Source organism: Varroa destructor, unplaced genomic scaffold (assembly GCF_002443255.2).
Source record: "Varroa destructor unplaced genomic scaffold, Vdes_3.0 BEIS01000003.1, whole genome shotgun sequence".
NCBI lineage: Eukaryota > Metazoa > Arthropoda > Arachnida > Mesostigmata > Varroidae > Varroa > Varroa destructor.
Genome location: NW_019211456.1, coordinates 51132500 through 51160005, shown reverse-complemented (window position 1 = coordinate 51160005; position 27506 = coordinate 51132500). Strand labels below are relative to the sequence as shown.

The 27506-nt window shown below is 43.1% G+C and overlaps 1 protein-coding gene across 2 annotated transcripts; it reads right to left on the bottom strand.

The window, feature by feature from the left end:
• Window positions 1-3837: 3837 nt before the first annotated feature.
• Notum (palmitoleoyl-protein carboxylesterase notum) lies at window positions 3838-26290 on the bottom strand. 2 transcript variants are annotated; one of them, XM_086983266.1, is made up of 10 exons: window positions 25556-26290; window positions 14881-15027; window positions 14280-14515; window positions 10606-10757; window positions 10029-10089; window positions 7844-8197; window positions 7330-7430; window positions 7059-7197; window positions 6668-6889; window positions 3838-6337 (listed from the first exon to the last, which is right to left on the bottom strand). In XM_086983266.1, the coding sequence occupies exons 1-10, from the start codon at window positions 25607-25609 to the stop codon at window positions 5806-5808; spliced, it is 1998 nt and encodes a 665-aa protein (XP_086839392.1). In that variant the 5' UTR covers window positions 25610-26290; the 3' UTR covers window positions 3838-5805. The 2 variants fall into 2 exon arrangements, with proteins under 2 accessions (XP_086839392.1, XP_022655652.1); XM_022799917.2 differs by lacking the exon at window positions 25556-26290 and adding an exon at window positions 15168-15277.
• Between the last annotated feature and the right edge of the window lie 1216 nt (window positions 26291-27506).

Here is a 27506-nt window from a genome sequence, read left to right as displayed (position 1 = left end):
GGGTTTATGTACAATATACATTCTTATGATTCGATGGCTTAGAAAACCAGGCAAACTATAAAAAGCGCAGTAAAGGGAACGAGCGTAACAAAAGTCACACTAAATAGTTGACAAACCTTGCCGGTGCCAAGTGTTGAAACGTTTCCAAGAATCACTTTCTAGTCAAGCTAACACATACTCTTCAGCTTCTCAAGTCTTCATCTGCAAATACAAAACTTCAATGCATTTGATATAGCGATTCTCCGTAAAGCAAGTTACTAATGGGGTTTGCCGAAAAACCTTTTATGAATTTTATTAAGTATAAGAAACTGTTAATAAAATAATATAAATATTTCGGCAAGGCTACGAATATACAAACTAGTCACAAACAAGCTAAATACCTTCTAGACAGTCTCGCAGCGGCCTTCTTAGAGCAGCATAGACGCTGAATGTCCTTCAGTAGGCACATTTTTAATTTTATTTTTAGGCACATAATGATCGTGGCTTAAATAGCGAAGCTTGTATCTGTCCATTAGACGTTATCAGAAATAGATATTTGTGAGATGTCTTTGATTAGCTTGCCATACGCTGCCTCTATGCCATATCTTAAATTTTTCGAATAACTCTAATTTGTCACAAATGGTGTATATCTATTTGTAAGCAAAAAGCTACGCTAGACAGAGATCTTTGGACACGTTGTTTTTTTGTAATGCATATTTTTGTAATATCGAACTCTAGAAAGGACCACTTTGAAAACTCAGTTCTTCTTTAGCCCGCGACTGCTTTTACGTCTTAGACTGAATCATCTCAGACCTGAGCAGTGATGTGTTGCAGTGGCAGTTATCTGGCAAAAAGGCCACGGCATAAATGGCCACTTCAGTTTTTCAAAGCAGTTTGTTAGGGGTGGATTTAGATTGCGAAGTGTTAGCCTCTGTGCGGGCACCATATCCAATGTTTCTTTTCGCTGCTCGATGCCTATTCCGTCTGTCACATCAGTAACATATAGACCCACGTATATTACGTGTCGTTTGTTGTAATGACTACAGCCAGCGCCGCTGTCATGACAACACAAACGTGCCTTTTTTTTTTTTGTCAAAATCGATACGTACTCTTCGCGCATCGTAAACCCAGTCTATTTGGTTTAAGCTGTACGGTTTTTTGAGCCGTAACAACTGAGCATCCGCAATCACGGTACGTTTGCGTACATATTCGCATGGTCCACTGTTAAATCCGCCTGTGAGTTTGCCTATCGGCGAAAGCTTGGAAGTTCAGACGCCTGAGATACCAATGGATGATACTCAACTGATTGTAAAGAAAGTTTCCTATTTGAGATTCGTTAAGTATCACTCCAGTCAGTTATGTTAAAATCAGCCCGTGGGTGATTGCGTAAAATCTAGAGCTTACAAGTGATAATCGTTCCCGAAAATGGCTGATATAAACAATACAACTACAAATTGTGCAGTTCTTCATTTGCTTGTAGACAGATGCCTGTAGCTATTCGCTCTTAATGCTATAAATTTCTCGGATATTTATATATATTTTGTTAGTTCGTTGCCTTCTTATCTGATTTTAAAGGATTATGCATAGTTCACAGTATCCGCCGGCTAATTGCCTCATATGGGCAGCTGGGTTAAATGTTATACGTGAGACACTCTCCAACATATAAAGAACATAAAACCCTAATAAACCCTAAGGTGTTCTCATTATCAATCACTAAACTCTTCAGGCAAGTGAATTTCCTTTACGTCACGGACATTTAGCTATTCTCATTAAACCGTTTGATTATGTTTGTTTAGGGGATACTTATACTGTTAGTCCTTGATGGTCCTTACAACGCAGGCTGTCATGGCGCTGATGAGGATCAGCCTGCTGTTCATAATGAGCAGTAGCGGGCTATATTTCATCACATCTATCGACGTCTGAGCACCGCTGGTCCTCGTCAGCAGTGTGGGTAACTGATGAGTAACCGATTGCAGAATTTATCTTGGCATCAGCAGTTGTACGTCCGCTTAATAATTAAATGTCGCTCTACCAAAGGATACAACTGCCCAGCCGTTAAGCAGGCAAGCGCCAGTTACATTGCGTGAATAACTTCAAAACACTTTTGTCAATAAGAAAGTTGCCATTGTAGCCATTAACTAAAATTTGATGAGAGAAGTTCTTTAGTCTAAGTACGTCAGGTTACAGTGCTCAGGCCAGCGGTGCGTTACGTTAGCGTCTATAACGTGTCCGCGTATATATACAAAGCTTACGGAAACTGTCACAGCAGTGCCGTTTTTACGACGAAAATCTTGCCTCAGGAAATAACAGGGTAGCTCATCCCTTTCCAAAGTTCAAACATTTCACTGTTGGCTGTAATTAGACAGCTTGGCTGTCACGAGCAATAAAACCAGAAAAAATTCCGGTATTCATACAAGCTAAGCGGGGTGATGAAACATTGGCAGAGTAGTATTTACTTGGCTAGCATAATATACGTGTTAAATTTAAAAAAAAAAAACAACGAAGGTTGCCGCCGTATATCGAAGTGTGTGATATCCGACGCACTTCAGCCTTCACTTGAATTTATTTCATTTGCTTAGAAATCGACTCAGTGACTCAGTGATCTACAAGTGCGGGATACGAGATCCATCAAATGTCCAAATGTATTTAAGGAGCCGTTCAATGATTGAGTCTCGCGCATTTTCTTGTCTCTGTACGGTTCGGTATCTTAATGCGAAAATAGTACAAATCGCTAAACGTGAAACAACGTCCTATTCGACCTTAGGGATGGTAACACTTTAAGATCGGTAAGTTTCTATGACAATACATAGTTTTGTGGTTCAACTGTAACAACAATAGTATATACTATTCGTAGAAAAGTACACTCAAATTATGTTAACGCTCCTAATTGGCCATGTTACCGGCTCGTCTAACATGGCAAACATTCATGTCTTTCATGGTATTTTTTGTATATAAGCGCCCACCTAGGTGTTTACACGAGGCTATTTCAAAGCCTACAAGAAGTGAACCTAAACAATTAAAATAATTGGACATACCGCAATCAGAATTCGTAATAGAAGTGTCCTTAGTTTGCTGTTTCATTAACGTTACTTAAAGATTAGAACGATATTATACAAGGCCACATAAAATACTAAAAAGGTTTAACTTTCTAAACGTTAGAACAGGTAAAGAAGCCATCGCATTTAGCTAAATTATGCTAATTATATTAACAACCCAATTTCTTATACAAGTTATTTTTAACTAAACAAGGATGATCTTGCATAACTGCTCGACTACTAAATAAACTAGGCCTCACTTCGCCTTTGCCTTCAACCTGTTTTGTGTGAGGCAAATGTTTTATAAACAGGACTCTTTCTGGTGATAGTGGGTGCCGATTACAAACATATTTCGGTATCGAAATTTTTTTTCTCAAAAGACCTATTTTCGTGAACGTTCTATGCATCTTTCACACGAACTAACGTACAGCAAACATCAGTCGGGGCATTCTAAACCAGCAAAGTACTCTAATACGGTTGCTCGTCATACATTCGATGCCCCGATCAAAACTATCTTCTCTCAATATTCCAATTCGAAACGTACGCATGCGAAAGACGATAGACCCGTAAAGAAGGTTCCTTTATTACGTGAGCACTGCCAGCACTGCAGAGTGTCTTCACGTAATCATAAGGTTACGAAAGAAAAACAATGATATTTTGTTTTAACATTTCATAGAGATACTGCATAACTACATTGTTGCTACTTTACAAAAGTATATAACATTGTATCGTGGTGTACAAAATCAAAAGTTTCACAGTAAACCCTGTAATTTTTGTTGATTTTCAAGAAATGAATTGGACCTGTGAAAGTAAAAAAGCAGAATTACGTTGGAGCAAACATGAATTTTATTAGTTTCTATGTGTTTTAGATGGCGTCAATTTACGATCGCGTTTCTCGCCGCAGTTCGATGATGAAAAAAATACACATAAAAACTTTCCGTCCAGTCTTGTTTTTTTTTTTTTTAGTCATGTTTATTCATTGTATTCGTATAGTTTATTTAGTAAAATCGTCATCAACCGTACGGTTTGTTTCGTCAAATACATGCTATATTACTGGCGTATTTTTCTATTATATTCGTCTCACCGTAGTCAGTATACATAGCGAGTTCGATATAAATGAATGCTATAATTAAATAAATAAGTATAATTTAAATACTACTTCTTGTTATCACAGATAGGAAATTAATAGAAAAATCTTTGCGGGGCGCTAAACGACGGTCAGCGAACCGGTGTCCATTAGCATTGATTTGATTTCAGCGAACATTTATAAACAAATAACCGGTGTCCATAAATAAATTGATTTGGTACTTAATAATAATTAGTAAAATTTTTAGAGAGGGAAGAACACTTAGTTTTTTTTTGTTTTTTTTTTTTTGCTTTAAGAGTGAACCAGATGACATCATCAGACCGACAAATGTTTGTCCTTGCTAACAGATTATTGTTTCTTCGAGGCCATTGAAATTTTAGATTACTAAAGACATCGTCAGTAGAATTTTATCTACTGCAGGTAGAGCGGCATTATCTAAAATAGTTATTGTCATCGTTATATTTTAGGCTATTTCTTTAGCTTTAATGAGTTGATCTGCTATACTGTCCTGCTTATGACACTCAGATAATCATTATATTTACATTTATACGATACTTTTCCTCATGGTGTCTCAAGCAGGCCCTGTGCTTTTAGCATTAAGCATTGCTCGCTCTATGTATGACAGATGTTACACTGTTCCACATTTCGACGCACACAGACTTGTATAGGCGTACATGATTTATTAGCACAGAGTACAACGGTTGAGCGTGTTTTGATTTTACTCCAGTTCTCTTACCATAGCCGGTCTTCGTAGCAACAGAACGTCCCGCCGCCAATGCCGCATCGACAGATACCCTGCTTTGCCTGACCCTCTTTTGATGCTAATGGCTTTATACATTTTGTGCACGAAACAGCTCGATACTTGCGTCCAGTTTGTATCAAGAAGGTACAAGATGTTTGGGATAAGGTGGTATAAGTACTTCTAGTGGAAGGGATGCAATGTTAAGGACACGGGCGACCGATGGGCATAATATTGTGAAGGGAAACTTTTTTTGGGGCGAATAGTATATGCCACATCTGTCACCAAAGTGCGTTACGTTCTGCAAAAAATATATACAGTACAGTGACATCACCGACGGAAGAGTGCCTTACACTCCTTGAGATGTTCATAGAACCTATGAGCGTGTCAATACTGAGATCACCGTAAGCTCCTGGTGTGCCGCGTCTATTAGCATTGATATTCTCCTTTGTTCGAAACAACGATACGGATACAATATCGATAGAGGGGCAAATTCTGGTTTTCGTTACCGGGTCTAGCTGGCCAGCGGCACTTATGCTAGTTTCATGCTCCACGACCCGCACAACTACTAGGATTGATACGTTTCCATATATGAGTTGCTTAGTATTCGCGGTGAATGAAACGACGCCAAGAGAAGTAAGGCATTGACAATACACACATGGACCTTTCAAGGACATAGGGGAGCAACATAGTTGTCGATGTTTAAAAATTTCGATTTTTTCACCCTGTTGCCTTCAGCGCGGATACCTTTCATATCGGAGCAGTTGAGGTCGCGCCTGACTTTATTCGAAAAATGCTCGTCTTAAAACTTCGATTATGTAACATGTGTACAACATCCAACTATCGTGATCTAACGCCTGTTTCGCCATCAGCATATCCCTGAATATCTAGCAACGACTTGTTCTAATACTGTATTATTGAATGGTTCTTGATTACGTCTAAGTACTCTAGTCCCAGGCTTGTAGCTAGTATCGCTTGCAACCAGGCTGCACGCAACGACTAGCCTTATGCATGTTGTACGCAGGATAGGGTGATGAATGCGTGTTATCGTTATTCGGCGTAGGATAGTATTGAGAGTTCAGAATTTGAAGTAGTGCATCGTGACTCATCTCATACAACTCACTCACGTGGATACCGAGTATAGAAGCGGCACCATTAATATCGAGCCCGAACGACTTCAGTAGCTCAGTAAATTCAACTTGTTTACCGGTAAATGGATTAAGCAGCGGAGGACATCTGGAGTTGCACTGAGGCCATGTACATTCGTCGATGAGGCGATGATGGCAAAGATCGGCATGAAGTCTCCACCGATGCTGAACGTGAGCGTCCTGTTGTAATGGGTCGCTAGTTGAAGTAATTTTTGGTTGAATTTGAAGCATTTCGGTACGAAGTAAAGGGCTGTACACCGATCTTTCAGTGGTCTTACGTCGCCGGCTGCGTCCATTTCTATCGGGACCTTTTCGGTTTTTACGGGTACGTCGACGACGAACTCGTGCCCTGTCGATTCCATACAAACGACACAAAACAAAAGCATCTGCCAATGAGCAATAATTTTCCCTTAACGCTCTTGATATTAAATACCGCGTATAATCCCAAATGATACCTTTCTGATACACAACAAAAAGTCCTGTCTTTACATTAGGCCTAGATTATCTGCTAGGTAGGCAACATACCCACAAATAATGATTAAGAGGCAATCGAAATATGTGTCCAATCCACAGGTATTTCATCTCAGAGCCAGACGCATATCCACGTACGTGTACGTAATAGTAGTTTGCTTCGTGTCGTCATTACCCCACCTATTTTTGTTCTGCGGGAATATCTTACCCAGCGCGCTGCTGTTGTTGCTGCTTTCCATTAGTTGATGGTACGTTGCGTATATTATCGTACATTTTATGATCGCGGTGATGCTCATGATGATTGTGTTCATGAGGTTGCAATTCCCAGCAACGAAGGGCCTGCGGAAGACTTATGCCACGGATGCGTATTTGCGTCCAATTAGGTTTTGTCAATATGGTGTGCGATACACACGATGGAGCGAACAAAGCCCTGTGTACGCAGAAGCAAAATATGCAAACGTTATTGGGAACGCTTGAAAAGCAATTAATAGGAAACGCGCTTAGGCGACCCAGTTACGGCCGCCTTTCTGTCAATGGGATGAACCCTACCCAAGCGTATGACCAAATCAAATTTTCCTTCATTCAACGAAATTACTTACGTGACATTCGCGAGGGATTGACGTAGCTTTTCTCCGTTGTTGTACGCGTACTCCCATTGCCGGGGGTTTATGGGGTTGGCCACGTTGTCGATCATCATTTGCGCCTCATCATAAACAAATTGCACAACGAAAGATGGAGCTGCAAAGATGAGCATAAAGGTACCGTTGAAATGTATTTCCTCGTGAGTCTCGCCCAGGTAAATGGTAGTAAAGATCAATTAGAATCAAGTGTAAGAGATTACTTTAATATTATAAGTAAATAAGTTCTCACTTTTTAATGTTGGGTAGATGCGATAGGGAAAATAACATTTCCAATGCTCCTCCTTAGATAAATATTGAGTACATCGCTCTGGTAACATCCCTTGCCAAAAGCTGAAATAATCAATAACGATCAATATTTAATATTTCAAGTACCTCTCGACTCAAGCTCCCGACTTCATCATGCATCCGAAAACGCGTGCCTTACCCGCTTACAAAAGGCCATATGAGCATTAACATCATTCCGCAGCACCTCGGTCATGTCGTAAACGTCTGCGTTATATATATATATATATATATGTGTATAGTCCGGAATTTAGAACCGGCACATAAAGTAGATCCTTTGGTTGTTTCTCCGAGGAGCCGATTAATAAGTATTAAAAGTATAAAGAAAATTGTTAAAAGGCATCATAAATCCAATTTGAACGAAAAATGTTAAATCTATGATCAGCCTTGGCTCGCAGTAGGGTGTGTCATTATGATTTCATAGCAATACACTTTTCACAAATAAAGTTACAATATCCTACCTTAGTCCGCTCTGTATCATAGTAACTGCATTACAGTTATGCACATCACGGCAGGGAGCTTGCCCATAAGGTTCGTTATCGAGGAACCATCCAGAATCAACAATGCCTCGGACGCGGGCGCGAGATCCGGCTTCCCGAATCTGGTCAGCGACGCGATCGATGTTAAGAAATACACCCACTCCTCCTGCCGAACTTCCGGCCAGGAAGATCAGTCTGGCAGAAAGAAGACCTCCGCGTCGAATAAGATCCTCGATGACTTTCCGCAAAATTACAGCGCCCATAAATGAAAATTCTCCTTGACGAGTCGCCATAGAAGCGCCGCTCCAGCCATCACTCGAACAATAGGGAACGAAACTGTAATTATTATATATCGGACATAAATGGCATTATAATCAGAGTCCAATGTTCATTGCTATGTTCTAAGCGTTACATTGATGCTATGCTGTATAGCATTGTCCTGAAGCATATCAAGGCTCCAGCTAATACTGTTGTGATTAGCGCTATTAGCATTGCACACATGCACACGCGCACCCGATTGATGTGACTGTAATGAAGGGCTATGGGGTAGAGAGATTTGGCCGCGGGTGCTCCCAGCAAGAAGAAAGTAACCGTATCGAGGAAAATGTACTACCATAGCCAGTATGTATAAGAGAACACGAAGCTGCTGAACGCGCAGGGCCATCGCGACGTGTAGATTTGGCATTTAAGCACGGTACTAGCGTTGCTGAAGGCGGCAGATCGAAGATGGGCAGCAGCACAAGAGGAACGCTGTTCGGTAGAAGATCAAAGAGTTCTGCTGGCCAAATAAACAATAATTTGATCGTCGGATGACGACGATTCGGGGAGACTCGCTCCCTTCTGCGGCACTGGCGGCACAGCCAAGCGCATCGCAGGATCACCCGACTCGGCGGTTGATTATGGGCGCTGCTTAAAGCGCTGGGGGTGAAGCCAAGGAACGAAGGCTGCTGATGACTGCTATGCTGGTCAGCTAGTTGAAGTAACAAACTTAGTTGGAGTAATACTATTACGTAGTTCGACACCGAAGCCACGACGATTAGGGCAAGGACCAATATGCGGTAGCGGCCAGAACCAGTAACAACGAACAAGTGCCAGAGAACGACTGGGCACCTTAGTAGGCCTGAAGAAAGGACCTCGGCAGCAGCGTCGACACCAGATGATGCTGACGCTCTTAGAAACGGGTAGGTAGCTGCTAGGTAGCGCAGAGGTGAGTGAATTAAACACACGGTTCGAGACGGACAGTTCGAGACGGACATACGAACGAGTCGGGTCGAAACGTGCTTAACGTCTCGCGCGCAACGGCCAAAACGGCGACAGAAGCGACGGGCATCATCGATGAAATCGAAGTAGCATATGCCATGGCGGATTTACGGACAACTGAAGAAACATCCCGACGAGAAGAAAACAATTCAAAGAGAAATACATGATGGACAGCGAGAGAGCGAGGGCGAGTGTAAGCGCGATATTCCGCCGGTCGTTTGAAGTTTGCCGCCGCCGCCGCTGCTGCCGCCGTCGCCGCCGTCAAGACCGGAAACGTCAATCGAAGTCATCTTCATCCCTGTGTCCAGCGCCCTCTTCTTCGTCTGTAACTGAGAGGGTAGCCAGACAGAAAGCAGCAGAAAACGACCTGGTGCTCGGTGATGGCTCCTTACTTTTCCTTCTGCTCTCCTATCTCCTCGTTTTAGCGCTGAACTGAGGGGCGGGACCATAAGGCAGCAGAAGGGTCCGTCCTATGGTAGTACGTACGCATGCCTATGATGGAACGTTTAAAGAAAATAGCCTACCATTTAGCTAAATAGCTATTCCTCCATATTGTAAAGTCGCATGGCTAGCAGCTGCTGCCGCTCGTCTAACTATTGGGTTTATAAGAATCTTTGTGTGTGTCTGTACGTTTGTCGGTCTGCTTCGGTTGAAACCTCCAGGCTGGACTGAGAGCCGAGCTCAGACTGTTGTTATGCCGAAAAGAACTTTGCGATGTTACAACTGCGATCAACTTAAGTACGAATAACCATGACTTCTATTATGATTGCACCGCCTCGAACGTACTCTGGGAGCAAAATAGATAATTAAAGCACATGCATTTTAAGGGTCATAACAAGTTACTTATGAAGATCATTTTTGTTACCAGATTCAATTGATATTATCAGGGTTTATACTAAAAACTTACACGTGATTAGCGTTCCATAGATAGGGATTCTCAGCCATGTTAGGAGACAAAATGCCGCGCTCTGTAAACGGAACGTACGAAGCCAGCTATTAATTGCCCATACCTCTGCTATTTTCTGATATTATTAACCGCGCCTTTGTTTGTTACGTCAGCGCACCGGAAGCTCATTTTGAAGGTTATTGCTAGTCTGGTTTTTGTTATGGCCGCAGGTATTGCAGTAATATGTAACCAATTTTTCTCCAACTGAGACGTCAAACGCGCTTCCGTTCAAACGAGTTCAGTTAAATACTGGCTACTAAATATTGCAAAGCCTACAAAACGTCTTACTGAAGCTGAACTAGTGATATTTTGAATAAACAAGAGTGTTTTTATGTTCTCGCATATCGATCACACTTACTTGCCGCCTACGTGTTACGTATACTTCGTTCTTTGATAGGTTACGAATTTTGGTTAAAAATTGTGACTGAATTCTAGTACTACTTCATGACTCAATACCAAGTTTGAAAAAGAGGGTAAAACGACTGAAAAAGGCGTGTGGGATACAAAGGCGTTTGGGGAAATTCGAATTAGGACATACCATAACGTTGTTCGGTCCAACCCAACGAGGTCATAAAATGCCCATTCGTCTTCCACCGTATGTGGCAAGTCTTTTCATTAAAACAGTGCCATCCGCCCTCAAGAAAGACGACCCAACGTTTACTTCCTCCTGTGGCTCGACGGATGTAATATCTACGGAAATAAACAAAAAAAAAAAACGCACACTTTATAGTTAGCTGCTGTAAATGAAAAAGTTCAAACGCTGATAAAAATTTAGAAAAAAAAAAGATCAATTCGCCTTTCCCTTAGAAATCCCAGCCGGAAAACTAATGACATCGAAATAAATTCTTTTGTTACAACAACGCACAAGGCATGTAATGGGTTTGATTACGTTGTCCCAAAAAAATGAATTTATTTTTAAATTATATTCGCCCGCGGATTTCCTGGTGACCCATCGATTACATTGTTATCGATTGTATTCCCTCCTTTATTTACGATGAAAATTTGTAGCTCCATTGGTTAAACCGTTCCTTAGGCACCACATGGAAAATATCTGTTTCAGCGAAAAAAATATTTCGTACATTAGTTAATTTCCTAACTATATATACAAGTGATGTATAGAGTATAAATCGGATCATCAGAACACATACAATTGCTGGTTCTCCTTGACGTTCCCTTTAACAGATTCTCTACCGGAAAAACCAGTTTCGAACAAATACAACGACTACAACGAATGGGTCAGCATTTAAGTTGAGTTTCTTTTTGTTGATTTTAATTGATTATGGCTGCTCTATTGGACCCAGTAAAGTTAGTGATACTTCTACAGCTCCAGATATATCCGCTGATCAACCGACTATTACTCGGAAGCCATCTTTCTTCCGCTTCGCGCGTATGCTTAGCTATGAATGGCAGATTCCGTATAAGAAGACAAAACGGTTTACCCTAGAATTCTCTGCACATACTAGGTTGTTGTAGATCTTGTCACTCAGAATCTTTATCCAAGAAAGTTTTAGGAGGCTTCTAAAAGCGCTGGATAAATTGGCTTGTTCAAAAGTGCGTCTCCCAGAGCTCAATATCACGAGACACTTTCCATTCAATTAAAACCAACGTAGGCTTTCGAAAGTCATGCTTTCCTATCCGAACTATGTTTTAAAGCTTCCGTCGTTTTAGTTCTCCTCCCGATATGAGGAAAAAATATAACAATACGGTGGAGGTAATGAGCAGATCCAAAGGAGAATCGTTCAGAAGATACAAACTGACGAATATTCAGTCTGACACTATCAAAGGAAAAAGCTCAAAGGGCTACTTTTACCGACTGACGAACGACTGAGGTCCGAGCTCTCGAACTCAGAAGAGTTGTCGTGATCAAGTGTGTCTATCTAATAATAGATTCATGCATACGATACGACGATCAGTAGATGGCATAGCCTTCGTGGTAAGCAGCGAAATACATAGTTAAATGATTACAAATATAGAAACCATACATAAACGTTTGTGGTGTTACGCCTAACAGCATTGTATCAGAGAGTTGGCAAAAGCGATTGTATCTATTTGCGGCGTTCAATCCGTATGTCCTATCCAGGATTCGTAGGCAGACACATTGGCGCTGAGCCGTCCTGCGGACGCTACCTGTACCTAGGTACTTCTACTTGTCGAGGTCCACAGATCCGCTCGTCCACTATCCGATCGTAGGCGATGTATGTTCTTGGTGTATGTTCTACTCCGACGGCTGTTGCCGCTACTGCTCTAGACTGCGAGTACAGCTGCAACGGGCTCCCGCAAGTGAAGTAAGCGCTGATAGTAGGCCACCATCGGCAAATCAAAGGCATTTTGCCGCCACTTCAAAAGAGCCTCGCCGCCAGATGACTCCGCCCTCAGCCCTGAGCAGCGGGAACCGTGGCAGAGCTGGCTGCAACAGCAATTCTTCTCTACTCTACAAGCTGGCAGGTAGTGATGGCTGTCTCCATCACCATCATGAACGTCATCATCACCATAACGAACATCAGCAGAAACATGAAAGTCATCATCATTGCCATCGCTATCGTCAGCAACAGCCCCAGCATCAGCAACGGTTAAAGGAACGAAAACGCCAATGCGTTTATACCAGTAGAACGGGTGTAGCAACAACAACGTCAGGATAAAATCAGCGATGAAGGCAATGGCAGCTGTAATAAAATGTACTCGTTGAAACTCACAGGTCAACGAGAGGATGGGCAAACGAATATCGAATGAACGAAACGCAGAATCAACGAATTATTTTGCATTGATCTATTTCAAGATCAGAAGTCGTGCGGCCACACAAAACGTGCACTTGGTGTAGCCATGCATGATAACGACGATGAGAACCTAAGCTGAATAAATAATAGACGAAATACGCCTAAAAGCTAATCAGTTTCGAAATACTACCGTTTCTTCTATACAGAGCGGCGGAAAAGTTTAAACAATGTTTTTATGTTGACTTGCGTAACCCACCCAAACACTGTATGGTTACGTGGTTCTCTGAGCAGCCTGTCGCTATCGGCCTAAATACGGGCGCGCGTAAGTTATAATCGGATATCCTTGCGAATAAATATTTGCGCGTCTATTTTTACTTTGTTATTTTTTCCCTTAGAACTATTACATATGCGTTGTTATAGCTATCAGAAAGCACTGTGGTAGTTTCGGCTTCGCGGGCGCATCTGTTCTGCGTTGTTTGCGCTTATTCTTTTCTGGTTTCCTATCATTGCCCTTGAGTGCCGTGGGAACGACGAACCCCAGGACCGTCCATCGAGGTGGTTAGAAACTTTGCAGCTTGCGTACCATCTGCATGTCCGTCGAGTAGTAGCTGTTGATTTGTTCAGAACTCAGGAGAACAGGTGTTTCTTATGTTTCGTTGTTACCCGGCTTCCCTCCTTTTGGTCCTTTTTTCAAAGGCTCATGTCTTCTTCCCTCACTTTTCGCACCTACTTCTGAAACGATACAGACTGCCTGTCGCCACGCCTGCTGTCTTGTAATAAACTCTTCGACAGCCTTTTAAACAACTTCAACCAACTGTGATCAGCCTTCTTGTTACGTCTGGCTTCTCTACCGCGCTAACTCAAACCGCATCACTACTCATTTGCCGCCCTCAGCCGGCGATAGCAGTAGTGATATACTGGTGTAATACAATAGACGAGCACCAGCGGCTATAGGACCATAAATCTCTAGTGCGTAAGCCTGCAGGCCGATACGGTAGGACCACCGATGAGTTCACCGCTCGGAACAAATGCTGCCTTGATTTCTTCCGAAAATTCGCAGCGATGCTCGGCCGTGGTATTGGGCTGCTGTGGACTTTGAAATAACATTTGTGTTATCTGATTTTTCCCCCCTAGCAAATTTCCTCTTCAGCTACCCCTTCGAGTAAGAACTACTGGATATTACATGAGCTACAGTAACTTGTTGAAAGTTTGAGTCAAAGATAGTTTCGGTTCTCTGCCGCTCGTATGCTCAGATTTACCATAAATGGCTATGCACCCTCGAGGATTATTTGGTAAAATATCATTACGACTAAACTCGTTTCGATGGTTGTTCCTCACATAGACGATTACGTGAATTCGAAGGAACGATGAGCTGCACCGAATCATCACACAGTAATCGGCTTTCTTAAAACAGTAAAGCATCGAACACAATGATTTACCCACGTCGTTCTATCGGACACGTGACCCATCGAAGAATACCTAAATACGTTTAACTTACCCTGCTGGTGATCCATCGTTGCACATCGCTGTTGAATTGTGAAGCAGAACTTTTTTGAGTAATCTCAGCTGTGGCCTTTCCTTTTGCTTATTATTGGTCTCTGTTGGGTAGGCATTTTGGTTCATGGTCCGCGAACTCTTTGGACGTTTGCCGTCTATGCCAGCCTGATACGCTTGAGCAATTTGCGAAATGGCCTGAACACTTGATAACGGCCCTACGGGCGTCGTTGACTCCGTCTGTCGTATGAAAATCGCCAAAAAGCCAGCCAAACACAGACATTATTGTTGTCAGTGTAAAAAATGATAAAACAAATTTTAGGGAACTAACGCTACTCTTTATATAGCAATGCCAATACACGTTCGATCTTGTGAAATAGCGTATTTATGGCAACACTTGAACGAGTACAAGAAGTAACGTCACCATATGCGCTGTTGATAAGTTAATCCGTATAATTTTTCAAAAAGCGTTATATACAGCTTCAACACTTTGATGCAACATATGAAGTGGTATTGAACGGGGGTGCAAGCATTCGTACAGCGCTTTTTGCTATGCCCAGTTGTGGAAGGGCGCTGTGGTAGGAGATAGACAGTATAGGATTTACCTTTATCGCGGTTGCTAGAAGTTTGACCATATCCATTCCTGTAAGGGGTATACTTGTGTGTGCTTGAGGTTGTGGAAGTGGGTCGCTGCTCGATCGCGCCAAAACCCCCAGTAGAGATGCCGTGAATAATAACAGAGACATCGCCAACTGAAATGAGGGCATTTAATAGTTGGTCTTTTTAATCATTAATATGTCCCTTGTTTTCTGAAAATTTAATTGCCTGTAAGTGCTACCACGATACGCGTCCTGCAATACGCAAATAGATCGATAAATAAATTCATATATACCAGTATAGGCGGCCACCAGTCCGAAAGCATTGTAACATTTATAGCGAAGTCCTGCACTGCGTACAGCGGATGGCATAGAACGTAAAGGATACGACAAAGCGCACAGAACCTGTATTTTGTCCCGTATCTGTCGTGTGCTTGACCAGAACTAAGAAACTGAAAGAAGTTAGCTACAACTTAGCCCTGATGGCAGTTCACTCATTCCCCAGCTTCTCTAGTCAGTGTGTGTCGTTCGACGTCGTAGTACGCCTGCTGCTATCATCTACCTAACATCACTGTGTGGGGGTTTGCGTGCGTGTGTGATCGTAATGATGCGCGACGAGAAGAGACAAGGCGAGGGTTTCGCACGCGTGCCCCAATCGCGTCGCTGAGCGCGAATAGCAGCTCGCTCACAGTCCAGCCGTTACCATCAACTCGGATATCATTCGTCTGCTTGGTCGACTTTGAATCACTGATGGCCGAAACTGTTGAAAATCGCTGCTACGATAATTTACAAGCAGTAATACTACTACATAAGAATAAACTGCTATACCGAAGACATCAAACTGGTGACTGCCGCTGCTATGTACGCCTGCGTCATCGAAAAAATCATTTTCACAACATACGCAAAAAGTTACTGCTGCTGTTGTTACTGTTTCGACCGTTGTCGTTGTATCCAAAGCTCAGGCAGTCGGCACCCCAAAGCCGCCAAGTAATAGGTTACAACCACGTCGATGATCAACACCTTTTTTCCTCCACTTTTCCCTCGCCTCATCGCTCCGTGTTCGTTCAGTTGTGAAGGCTATTTTATTTTTTTTTTGTCTCTCATATTTATCACTAATTTGAGCCCGACTAGTTGACGACAGCAGCGCTGGCGGCGGAACACGCGGGGCGGTGGTGGCAGAGGCCCGCTAGATAGACCGTATGCTGCTGTTACGGCCGCTACAACAATGATCGGCCGCATGATTAGGCATACACCGGCAGCTACTTAGCTTGATTCTTGATGAAAGCTACAATTTATGGAGCTTTTCTCCTTCGACGTAAGTAAGATGGCTCGGAAAGCGGGTCTGAGCAGCTGGGTAGGGACGGCTCATTGTTGCAATCGCGTATTTCGCTCCGTAGTTGTTCGATCTTCTTGTTGATACCTCGCCGTCCGCGCGGCCGTCCACCTGTCTAACCGTCTACCATCAATGAAAGAAGGTCCGCGCGCGCGCGCGCAGGACTTGTTACCGCGCGTTCACTTACTTGTTAGCTTGCTGCTTTATCTTCTTTTTCTTGTTGAGCCTTTTTTGACATAGGATTCCCTTCTTGTCTCTGTTTTCAAAGGAAAAGTGGTGCCGACGCCCCTGGCCGATAGTCGTAGCGTTGTGGTGTGATGATGGCGGCGTCCTTTTGCTTATTTTGCTCGCTCCTCCTTGCGCTTACCGTTTAGCGCTTTCGGTGGCGCTCGGTTGATTTTTCGCTTTTTGGCAACATGAAAAGGAAAGGTGCGTGGCAGCGCGGCTCCTTTTCGCCGCGCACCGCCGCTGCCCAATTGCCATTGGCTGACGCTGTGTTTTCTGACGCCTTTAACGAGACTTGCGTCAGCGAGGCAGATATCGAAGGCCAAGAAAACAGCGATGAAGGAGGGAGAACGAACTAATCGCAGGTAGCACGAGCGGCGTCTCCATCGCTACCGTCAGTATCAGAGGTAATAGTAAGCGACAGACGTCAATCGTGTCGAAGAACAGCTCGGGGTCATACACAGAGTCTCCGATCGTGCCCCAACTTTTATGCGATTGAACATTACACCGACAGCTCTGTTTTCACACCATTTTAGCCACCAATAGTGCAGATGCCCCACCTCAATATTTTTTCCAGTTGGCTGACACTCGATGTCAAATACTGGACCATGATGTCCAGACCGCCGCAGTTAACTCGCTGTTAGGCGTGCTAAGACGCCTTGCAAAAATCTAGTACGACACCTTTCTTCCTAAACCTAGTAAGCTGAAGGACATCGATAACATCACGTCGAAAGGTTTAAGGCGAGGCTTCTGAAAAACAGCCGATTTGTCGGATTTGTCAGTTCGGATGTGATTTTATCATCCAGCGCGAGTTATCTCAATGTCTAATAACGTCCTTTATATATATAAATAATATTTTCCTACTGCTAGCACGTCTTTTAGATGCATGTACTATAAAACTCCTTTCAGACAGTTCTTAGGCATTCCATTATCAAATTTCTAAACATGTAATTATGTTAATCGCCGATTTTTTGTGCCTAAATTACGGTACGAAGGCCCGACGCACTTGGTAAATAATCCGACTTGGCCTGATAAATGTTGGGCTGAACGCTGATTTATTTCAATGCCCAGTGTAATGAAGACGATGAAGTTACAACGACCCAAGCCACACTAATGCATCAATTCTCTGACTGTAGATCTCGAACTTGTTCCTCAGATTGACACAGAGGAGAGCTGGCTGAATGCGGCACCATGTGCAAGCCTGTGACAACTACTATGTGACCACTAAAATATATTTGATTTGCAATAAGTAAACTAACTAAGACCAGAAGCATGATAAGTTTAACTACAAATAGAACGCATAACATAAGCTCAGGTATAAAAACTAGTGATGTTATGAAATTAGTGGTTTCAGTGTAGTTCCTTCTGCAAGTTACAAACGCCTATGGCACTGATTGTACCGCCCGTTGGGTTCTATCTGAAAAATGAGACCCTTAAATGAATACAGCAGATAACCTCTATTGTGTGCTTATTGATGAGCGATTTTCCGTAGAAGTGTAAGTATAGCCAACAGTCGTCATCATTACTTTGAAGACGAGGTTCGCAAAAGAAGTGCAGAAAACGCACCAACCGTTCGCGCAGCTGTCGTGTCGGTCCTTTCATACCTACGCGTAACCCTGATCTTCTCACACCCAGCTTTTAAGGATGCTGGATCCGGTGCGGATTATGTTTGGGGGTAGTAGGAGTTTCTTGTGGTGATGTTCCGTCGAATCATATGGCCTACTGAGTGGCCGACAGATCACTTCGCTGATAGGGTTTGCCTGCACCCCAGATGCGATAAAGAGGTTTTGTCATTTATCGATCTACGATTTTTTGATCCTGTGGGGTTTAGATAGTTCCTTCAATATTGTAGTTAGCTAGTATACGTCATAACACCGACGTAATAAATCCACTATGTGTTGTTAGTAACGTATCACGGAATATCGAATAGAGGCTCAACAAAACCGTTCCACAAATTTCGACCTTTACCGCATTAGAGCAAGCCTTTTCCTGCAGTGCATTCACTCGTGCGAGAAATAAGCTGCGTGCGAGCTAGGCACGCACATAATAGAAAATAGCGAGCCACCATTTCATCGTTACACAGGGACCTAGCGTCCCTGTAAATGACAGCCCCCCAAACGGCCTGTTTGTCTTGTCATCACATTGTATTTGTGCATGTGTTTCTGTGCTCTCCTGTAAATGCAGTATGACTTAATGTACAGTATATCCTATATGGGCACTCATCTGTCGGATAAACCTGTCGTCTCCCTGCAGCCCATCTATGTATAGGTGTGTGTATGCGTGCGAACGCATCCGTGCCTGTGTCATGGCCGCAAATGCGCTACCTCTATGGGATCTGTAAGCACGTGTATAAAAGAAAGATTGCTACGTACGAGAAACAACAACAGGGCAGGACATGTTACCGTCCAGTAGGTACTGCCAGTGGCGACTATCAGGACAGTTTTACGTAACACCCGTGGCCCGATACTGATGGTCAGTTACTGCTGCACTGACTGCGTTGTGCCGTCGTGCTCAGTCGGACGTTCGTCGGGGCGTGTCAGCGCCCACCATCGGAACCAAGGTTCACGAATGTGACAAGATGTCAGTTAGAAAAATGACTAATATATATAGATCTGTTACTTTCTAGTGGCTTTTAAGAACAGTCATCATCACCGAAAAATACTAATATAAAAAGAAGACTGCCTAAAATACGGTTTCAGTAGATGCTTTAAATATGAAAAATAGGAAACAGTTAATGACTGCTAAAATGTATTTTTTTGCAAACAAAATTTGGGATATGAATGGCTACCAGTTAACTAATGCATTTGCATTGTTCAGGAAGATGCGGTTTTAGGAATCTTCACCCAGAAACTTTTCATTTAAAAACACTTATTTTCATACTGAGAAAATTAGTTTTCTCTGTCTTGCATACTTTTTAAATGCTCAAACTAGAACAGAGGCCTGCACTGTCACCGTTGTATATAGTACCTTATTTTTTCGAGACATGCTTGAGTCACAGCTTTCATCAGTATAAGAGAAGCTGTAAAGCTAGAAACTGGTCACCTTTTACATAGGTTGTTTGGCATTCTACAGACGCTGTAGGCCCAGCAGGGCACATTATAGCGAATAATTCTACGGATACTTTTTGCTAACGCCGTTGTCTGGCATACAGGTGTCCAATCTAACATAGCGTTAGTACAATACTGCTCACTTCCGCCCGTTCTTTTTGGGCCTTTGTGCATACACCCTCCTTGATGGGTTTGTATATCTGAGGGAACTTCTTCGAGATGACCGGCACCTTTCTGCAAACAGGATCCACGTGTCCGTTCGGCGAATTCGCTGCAAAGTGGTTGGTTGCAGCCGCCCTTCGACTGTGCCCTCGAAACTCTTAACACCTGAGCCAGCCAGAGCCTGTCTGTAGGACGGCAAATGTACGTAGACTCGTCCTGTCGCGATCAGCTCTTTCGTTCGATCTCAATATGATATCATTCTGCTTTCCCTCGTTTGGCCGGCACTCCGTCACTCCTGCGCTCTCACGCAGTATCTTCTTTTCTCGCAGCGGCAGTCGACAACCTCCCACCATCAGCGCCGTCTGCCAACCTCCTTTCAGTCTTGTTATTATTATTATTATTATTATTATTATCTTTTCTCATCCTCGTCGCGATTTTCATCTTGCCTTTCTTCTCGATCGGACGCATAGAAAGCGCGTCGGTCTCATTAGCCGCTCACTTGAAGCGACAGCAGAAATCAAAGGCTCTCGCCGCACTGCCTTCGTTCTTCTTAGGAGCTCCACGATGACGATGACGACGACGAATACCTGCATCTTTCCTTCTTCCCTTCTGATTTTTCTCCGATTGATTATTACTACTACCGCTACTACCACGACGATAGCTCCAACTTCTCTTTGGGAACGGAATGGGTCCGCCTGCAGAAAAAGCGATGCAGCTTTTTATCGCATCTAGCACTTACTAAGCGCAGCCAAATAGACGGCCAAAAAAGCAGTAAGGAAAGTTAGAACGTCAAATAACGAATACGTATGGGCGTACGACGACGACGATGGGAGTACACGATCCGGTTGCTGCTGCAGAGCAGGGGCGCAGTGCGCCCCTTGCAGAATTTCGGTCGCCAAACGATTGTACGCTCGCTGTGCGAGTGTCGAAAACGATCAGAATGAAATCAGCTGGCCTCAGATGCACGGGGGTTAAGGAACGAAGTTTAACTCCGGACGCTAATTTCATCTGTGTCAACTCCTGTCTCTTTTTTTTTTCTACTTTTAACTCTATGCGAGCCCTGTCGTCTCAGAAAGACGTCTTAAACGGTCTTAGCCAGATGCCCACATACGTACTTGTATAGCCATGACGATAATTAAGAGAGCCTTAATCCTACCGTCGCTGCGACGATGATCAGATCGTTCGTTCATTCGTCTGCCTCGTCGTCGTACGTCTGTAGGTTTACCCATAACATCGTTCGTGATCTTGATCCTCCGTCAACGCATCTAGCGGCTGTTAATTCTCGGACTTCGTTCAAACGAATAATGCTTAGCGGGACGCCGGGAATGTTTGTTTATCTTGTGGGTCCTGCCGTTGTTATCGCTGTTATTAGTGCTAGTCGCATTGGTGATGTCGCTGATAAAAGCAAGCATTTCCCTTGTTGACAGGAGGTCCAGTCACTGAAAAACCGTGAAATCGGTTCTCACAAACGACGTAACTACGATCGCGACCTCTGAGTGGCAACGGATGAATACTGCCTCTGACGAAGCTATAAGCTGACGTTCCTAAAGCCCAAAATCAACTCAGTAAAATACGACAGAGAAAAAGATGCGCTCGGCAAAAACATGACGTCGTACGTATATCGTGCGGTGCATTGTGTCCAGCCGGCTTTGATCTAAGCCGCAGTAAACGAAGTCATCATTGGTATAGGGCGAATTATGCACTACCTACACAGGACAGAAAAAGAGAATCATTTCATGATAATACTAGATAATACACATGCAGGTGGCGCTGATGGTAAAAACACTTGCCAGATGGTTGGAAAGCAGATAACGTTCCGCTGTGATGGGAGCGAGAGAATGAGCTAGGGACAGAGCGAGGGCATAGATCGTCTCAATCGTTTGAACAACAAATCTTTCCTTTGATCGGAACAAAAGCTGTGATATATATATATTTGTAGTTAAACATTTAGATCTCTCAGCTGTAGGTATACTAGAGTTATTCACCGCCTGATTTTAACAATTGATATAAATTTCCAGGCTTCAATTTTTACCTCTGTGAGCATTAACGACTGCTGAAGCAAGGGTTTAAAGGCAAGGACAAAAAGCTTACAACTTTTTGTCTAACATGGATTGGTTAAGCAGAGAGTGCATAGCTCGGCGTTTCAGAAGTCTTCAACCTTTCTACGACTAGTACGTTTACCTTCAGTAGCACTTTTTAGAAAAAAAAAATATTTAATACTCGGTGTAATAAGACCTTTGTTTGACGCGACACCCTTTTTATGAGTCTTTTTTGGGGGGAAATGCCTAGCAAAAATCGTCAAAGGATGCAGTTCAAATGCGAAAGGCAGTCATCTGTATGTGCATTCTATTTCCCAATGTTTTTTTTTTACTATTACGATCTAATATGAATACCACAAACTTATTGGCTACGTTTTGTGATTAATCCCATTTGCTTCTCCTGATCGATCCGATCGATCCTTGAAGAGACGAAGGGGCTCAAATCCTTTCATTGAATTGAAGCTTGAGTAATCCGATAGTCTGCTCCTAGATCGTATCGAGGTATAACCGTTCTCCTTAGTCTGCCAACTCTACTTAGAGTTCTGTCGAAGCATTTAAAGCCGACAAATTAATCAGTGAAGGTCCCATTTGGACCTCTTCCCTAGCGATCAATGGTCGCTCTTTGCGAAGCTTCTTCCATTCACTTGCGTATCAATTCGCGGTGTTCCAAATACGTCAAAACAGCTAAAATTACATGACTGTACTGGTACGTTGATCTGTGCCGACGCAAATATTACATGCACATATGCCTTTGCATTTCGCTATTACATGCGCTTCCTATATATAGATATATATATCCAAAGTTAGTCAATTGAGGCCAATAAGAAGACTATACTTCAGGCCGCACACTCGGGGCCACATTTACGAGGCCTGTATAAAGGACAGAAACATGGAGACTGTTCATAAAATCAAAACCACTGGTACACTTAGAGTATACATACATTGATTTTTCCAGGATTCGCTCATGGATACAATGCGCTCATATGTTTAATGAATATTTAGAGACTTCACGGTCATGTTCGCTGAATGAGTAAAGAAGAGCGTCCACATAACTGACTGGTCACCGCGTTTTCGTACATTTTCCACATGATTATAATCGTTCTCTGTTATTGTTTGGTAATTTTGGCCGATTAATTGATTGGCAACGACTGATAAATAAAGTGGTAACGGTTTATATACTAGCGTCACGGTAAAATCAATTGGACGCGGCGACATCCTTTTGTGGAAATGCCTTTATTCAAGCTTGAGACAATGCACCTTGTAAATGAGGCACACTTTTGAAAAAAATCCTTATCTTCTATAATCTTATTAGCATAGAGACAGAAATGCTGTCCAAGCCCGTAAAAAAAACATTGTACTTTATAGTTAAGATGCGTTTTCGAGGAAAACGGTCTTGTCACTTTCTGTTCTGGAAATTTTGTACCTTGTACTGGTCAGCCAGTTAGGGAAAAAGTTTGTAAAGTTATTGCGAAAACTGCGCGTGACCGACATGATGCGACTATGCGCCCTCCAGCGAAGGCTTTTAGGCCACCTGAAGAACGGTGGCTGCAAAAAAAAAAGCTCAGTATTTGAGCGCCACAGGAACTGTCGAAAATAAATCTATTTGATCGTATTTCCACCTTATAAAGCTTTACAAAAACATCACATTTCGAAAGTACTTGATCACGCGTAATAAGGGTCAAACAAATGCTACATAATGTGCGACAAAGGCCAGGCTACCGCCAAAGAGGTTAATGCTATATGTTTGATGGGATTGGAAATGATCTCCGCATTACGAGTTACTGCGAAACGATTAATATAAACTTCTACTGCTACCAAATTATTATAAGCCATTCAAAAACTTGATCGTGTACCACCATCTTTAAATAGCAGGGAAAGTTTCAGAAAACTTGAAAGTTGACACGTCCGTTATATATATATATATATAGTTTGAATCTTGCACCATCAAACTATGATCTATGGCAGTATCTGTAGAATTCCCTCGTAGCGCGCTACGCGCGTAACGCCTCGTAGCGCGTAACGATTACTCATCATTGCCACAGTGATTGCTCCGAGAAGATTCCCAGCGTCACGCTGATGGCGACGTTGCACTGCTGGATGGGTCCTTCAGCGATCACACTCAACGAGATAGTAATAATGGTCGATAGTTATAGCTCTTAGTTAGGTTAGGTTAGGTACGAGAAATGGCTTACATGTCGCACGTATACGACCCCCTTCAATTAGTCGTCGTGTCTCCTAATTCGTTATTGACACCAAGCCAATGCTGTGGAAGCAGCGCTTATATGAAATACGAAGAGTTTCGTATAGCTAATCGTCTGATGTGCTGGTTGTTCTTTTATGATAATTATATAAACTTGGGCTATAGCAGCGCTCGAATCGGATCAATTTAGTTCCGGACGTGGTAATTGTAACTTATCCAAAGGAGCGATCCGTATAGAAGCAACTATATAGTGTGCACGATGTTTTCCAAAGTATACAGTACGTTTGGTATCTATACCAAACGTACCGACGCGATGTATGATGAGATCAAGGGGCGTATTGTTTTAGCGCATCGGCCTCATTTCGCCATCGCTATAACCCCTGCAGAATTCCTGAGTGTGAATCAATCCGACAGCGTTGAAGTGCTCGTCGCTGTATAACCGCAGACTGCGGGGTATTGATGCCACTGGAGGCATCGCGATTATTGCCACTGGCAACCGTTGTCGTAGCCAATAGAAGCAATCGCAGTAGCGGGAGTTACGCTGCTACTACTGCGATTGCCGTATTCTTTTCAGTCACTCATGCACCTGGCTGCCTTCCTGGCCATTACTGTAGTTGGCCAAGCAACTATTCGGTCGCCTACGAGTCGAAGCGGCGGCGGCGGCGGCGGCAGCGGCGGCGGCGGCGGCGGCGGTAGCAGCAGCTGATAGAGTGAGAGATGTCGCATCAAAGGAAAGGTGCCGACCAACATCGTGCGGCAATCGCCTTTTATCTCTGGAGCTCAAGCGCCGACGGATGGATGGATGGATGGACGAGAGAACGCTTAACTGAACGGTGATGTGGTGCTGTCGCTCCAACCTGCGACCACGATGACTCGGCCTGTAGCTGTGCCTACCTACTGTGTTGTTGCTGATGCAGCCGACGCAACCAGGACGAAAACGAGCGGCCAAGAGAAGCGATGAAAAACAGAGTTAAATTGACACCGACGACACCCTCACAGCTTCAGGCCGTCGCAATAAACAGCTTGGCATACAGACTCAGACACACACACAAACATTCACACAGGTACTCATACATACGTACATACATTCATACGTAAAATTCTCGAACGTAAAAATTGTAGCTGCGGTAAACTATAGAAGGAGGAAAGGCGATGAATTCACTTCGCATATATGACCTTTAACAGGTTGAGTGGCGTCAAGTTCAATGATATCGCAGACTGAAAGGAATCAGCTCAGACTAGGAGATCTGCTTGTTGCCCCTTTCGGCCGGCGAAGTATCGATTGTGACAAACTTCACGCCGATGTTACCGTAAATAAATAATCATTAATTCAGGCCAAAAACCTTACAGACAGCCATGAGGTATCTCGTGTCATACGTGCGATATTTGAGCCGCTGAACACTACTCGCTGTCAACAGCCGAATTCGAACCTAGACCAGCAGATGTCGCTATTCTTTGTCGTAGGAAGCTCTATTAAACACGGGGGAGATGCGTTAAATTCTGGTATGCTTGTCACACTAGGAAGCCAGTTACCCGTCTGATGGGTGATCAGAAAATTTAGTTTGGTACTCGATACGGTATTGAGGTCAATCAATGGTACAGAGAGTAGGATTGTTTGTTGTATGTCAATTTCAAAGAAACTGACATTGCAAACGTTGACTAACGACGATTTACTTACAAGCGTTGTCCTGTAGATTCCTCCTGCTAGTGTAGAGTGCAATCGCTCCCTCATCGCCCGCGCGTCTAGCGTAGAGGTCTCAGCTCGTTAACACTGCCGTCTCACTGATCATTAAGCCAATTTATCAACCTCTTTCACAGACAAGTATATTACACACGTTATCGACGTTGATAACCGATTAGTTAGCAGAGAACTTCTGTAGCTCTCCGAGCTTAGGTTAAGATTCCTTCCTGTACCTCCAAATCATCGCAGGCGTTGCAGGAGCTGACGGAACAGCTCCATACACCGAAATCGAACAACCTGTCATTCGTGCTTTTTATCTGCGGTCGATAATGCCTTCAAGGCAGAGGTATAAGTACAAACAGGATCCACTATTCTCATTTAGAAGTCTCCAGTTTGCTCGTATGAGTACTCCGAGCTACTGAAATGCGTTGTCCACTTCACTTTCACAATCACTGCCGGCAGCAGTCAATAAAATTGTGCAATTACACTAAATAACAAATTGCAAACCAATGATGGTTTTGTCGTTGTATAGTTAACAATCATAGTTAATCTTCCCGAGAACTATTTACGGAATCAGAAGCAGAACTAGCGTTTTCTCCTACTCTAGTTCATTTCTATCTTGTGAGTATCACATGAGGAGTAGGCTCAACGGAAGAACATGCGACCGCCACTTTCGCCAGTAGCTCGGCGACTGGTCGGCGCAGATGAGCTGGGTACTCTTTGGCGGTTTTCGGTCTGTTTTGTGTGGGTATCTGGTAACAGTGCGCGTGTGCATCTCTCTATCTACCTATCTATCTGTCTATATGTATATATATATATATATATATATATATATATATATTTATATCCTCCGAAGGCAGGCGCGCCACGTGACCGGCCACCGACCCAACCACTCTCCAGAGGACCCAACAGAGCTCCGCCCGCAAAGGAGAGAGGAGCAAACCCAAAGGGGAGGAACCTCTGCGCCCCGCGCGGTTTTCGTGGCGTGCGACTTGACATATAAATATTGTTCACATTATATTGGGGAACGCACAAGAAACTATCTGTATTTACTACTCAATTATGAACAAACGGAGCGAAACTAATGGATATAAGATTAGAGCAAAGCTAGTTAATAAAATGTTTGCTGAAAAGCCAGAAGCAAGATTCGGTAGCAAACAATACACTTATTACGATCTTACGACAGTTTTGCCAGTATAAGACCAGTTTACAACTTTAAAATCTTTACTTTTAATAAAAAATAATATAAACTTGTAGTGAAGTTCATTGTAGTCATAATCACAATGAGAACGGCAATATGACAGCTATTAGAGCATTTGTAAACACACGTTAATGCGACTACGGTCCTCCTAGACTGAAACTGGAACGTATTTATAGTAAGTTGGGATTTTTTTTCAAGCAGCAAAATAACTCTAATGAACGAATGATTCATTGATAAATAGTTGACATACTCCTAGTTTTTGCCAGTTCTATGTAATCGGAAATAACTTTGGCTTTGTCATCTTGAGAGACATCAACTGGCAGCGAAAGAGTATTACGTGCATTTGAAAAGAGGTCTAGCCGGTGCTCCGAAAAAGCCAATTTCGAAATATTACGTTATTTGTAAGCGCAAAAACAAAATGGCGCTTTTAATGTAGTTTCGCAAGTTACAAATAATTCGCTAAGAAGCTCGTAGGGTGGAAGGCGCTCTGCTGATGATGAGTGGAAACATCTTAAGTTAAGGGCGATTTGTCTCAACGAAGCGAATAGTATCGTAAATCGATAATATCGAAAAGTCTGTTTATCGACAGTTTTATCGACAGAAAAGGGTTTATCGACAAGGGTAGCGTGTGGCAAGAGGTTTTTTAAAGTGCACAAAGTAAATTTCTTATTTTTTTTTATTTCAATGCGCTGTTAGCGTCAACGTTCGACTGTGTTCACGCTGGCGGACCTGCAAATCCTACAGGTA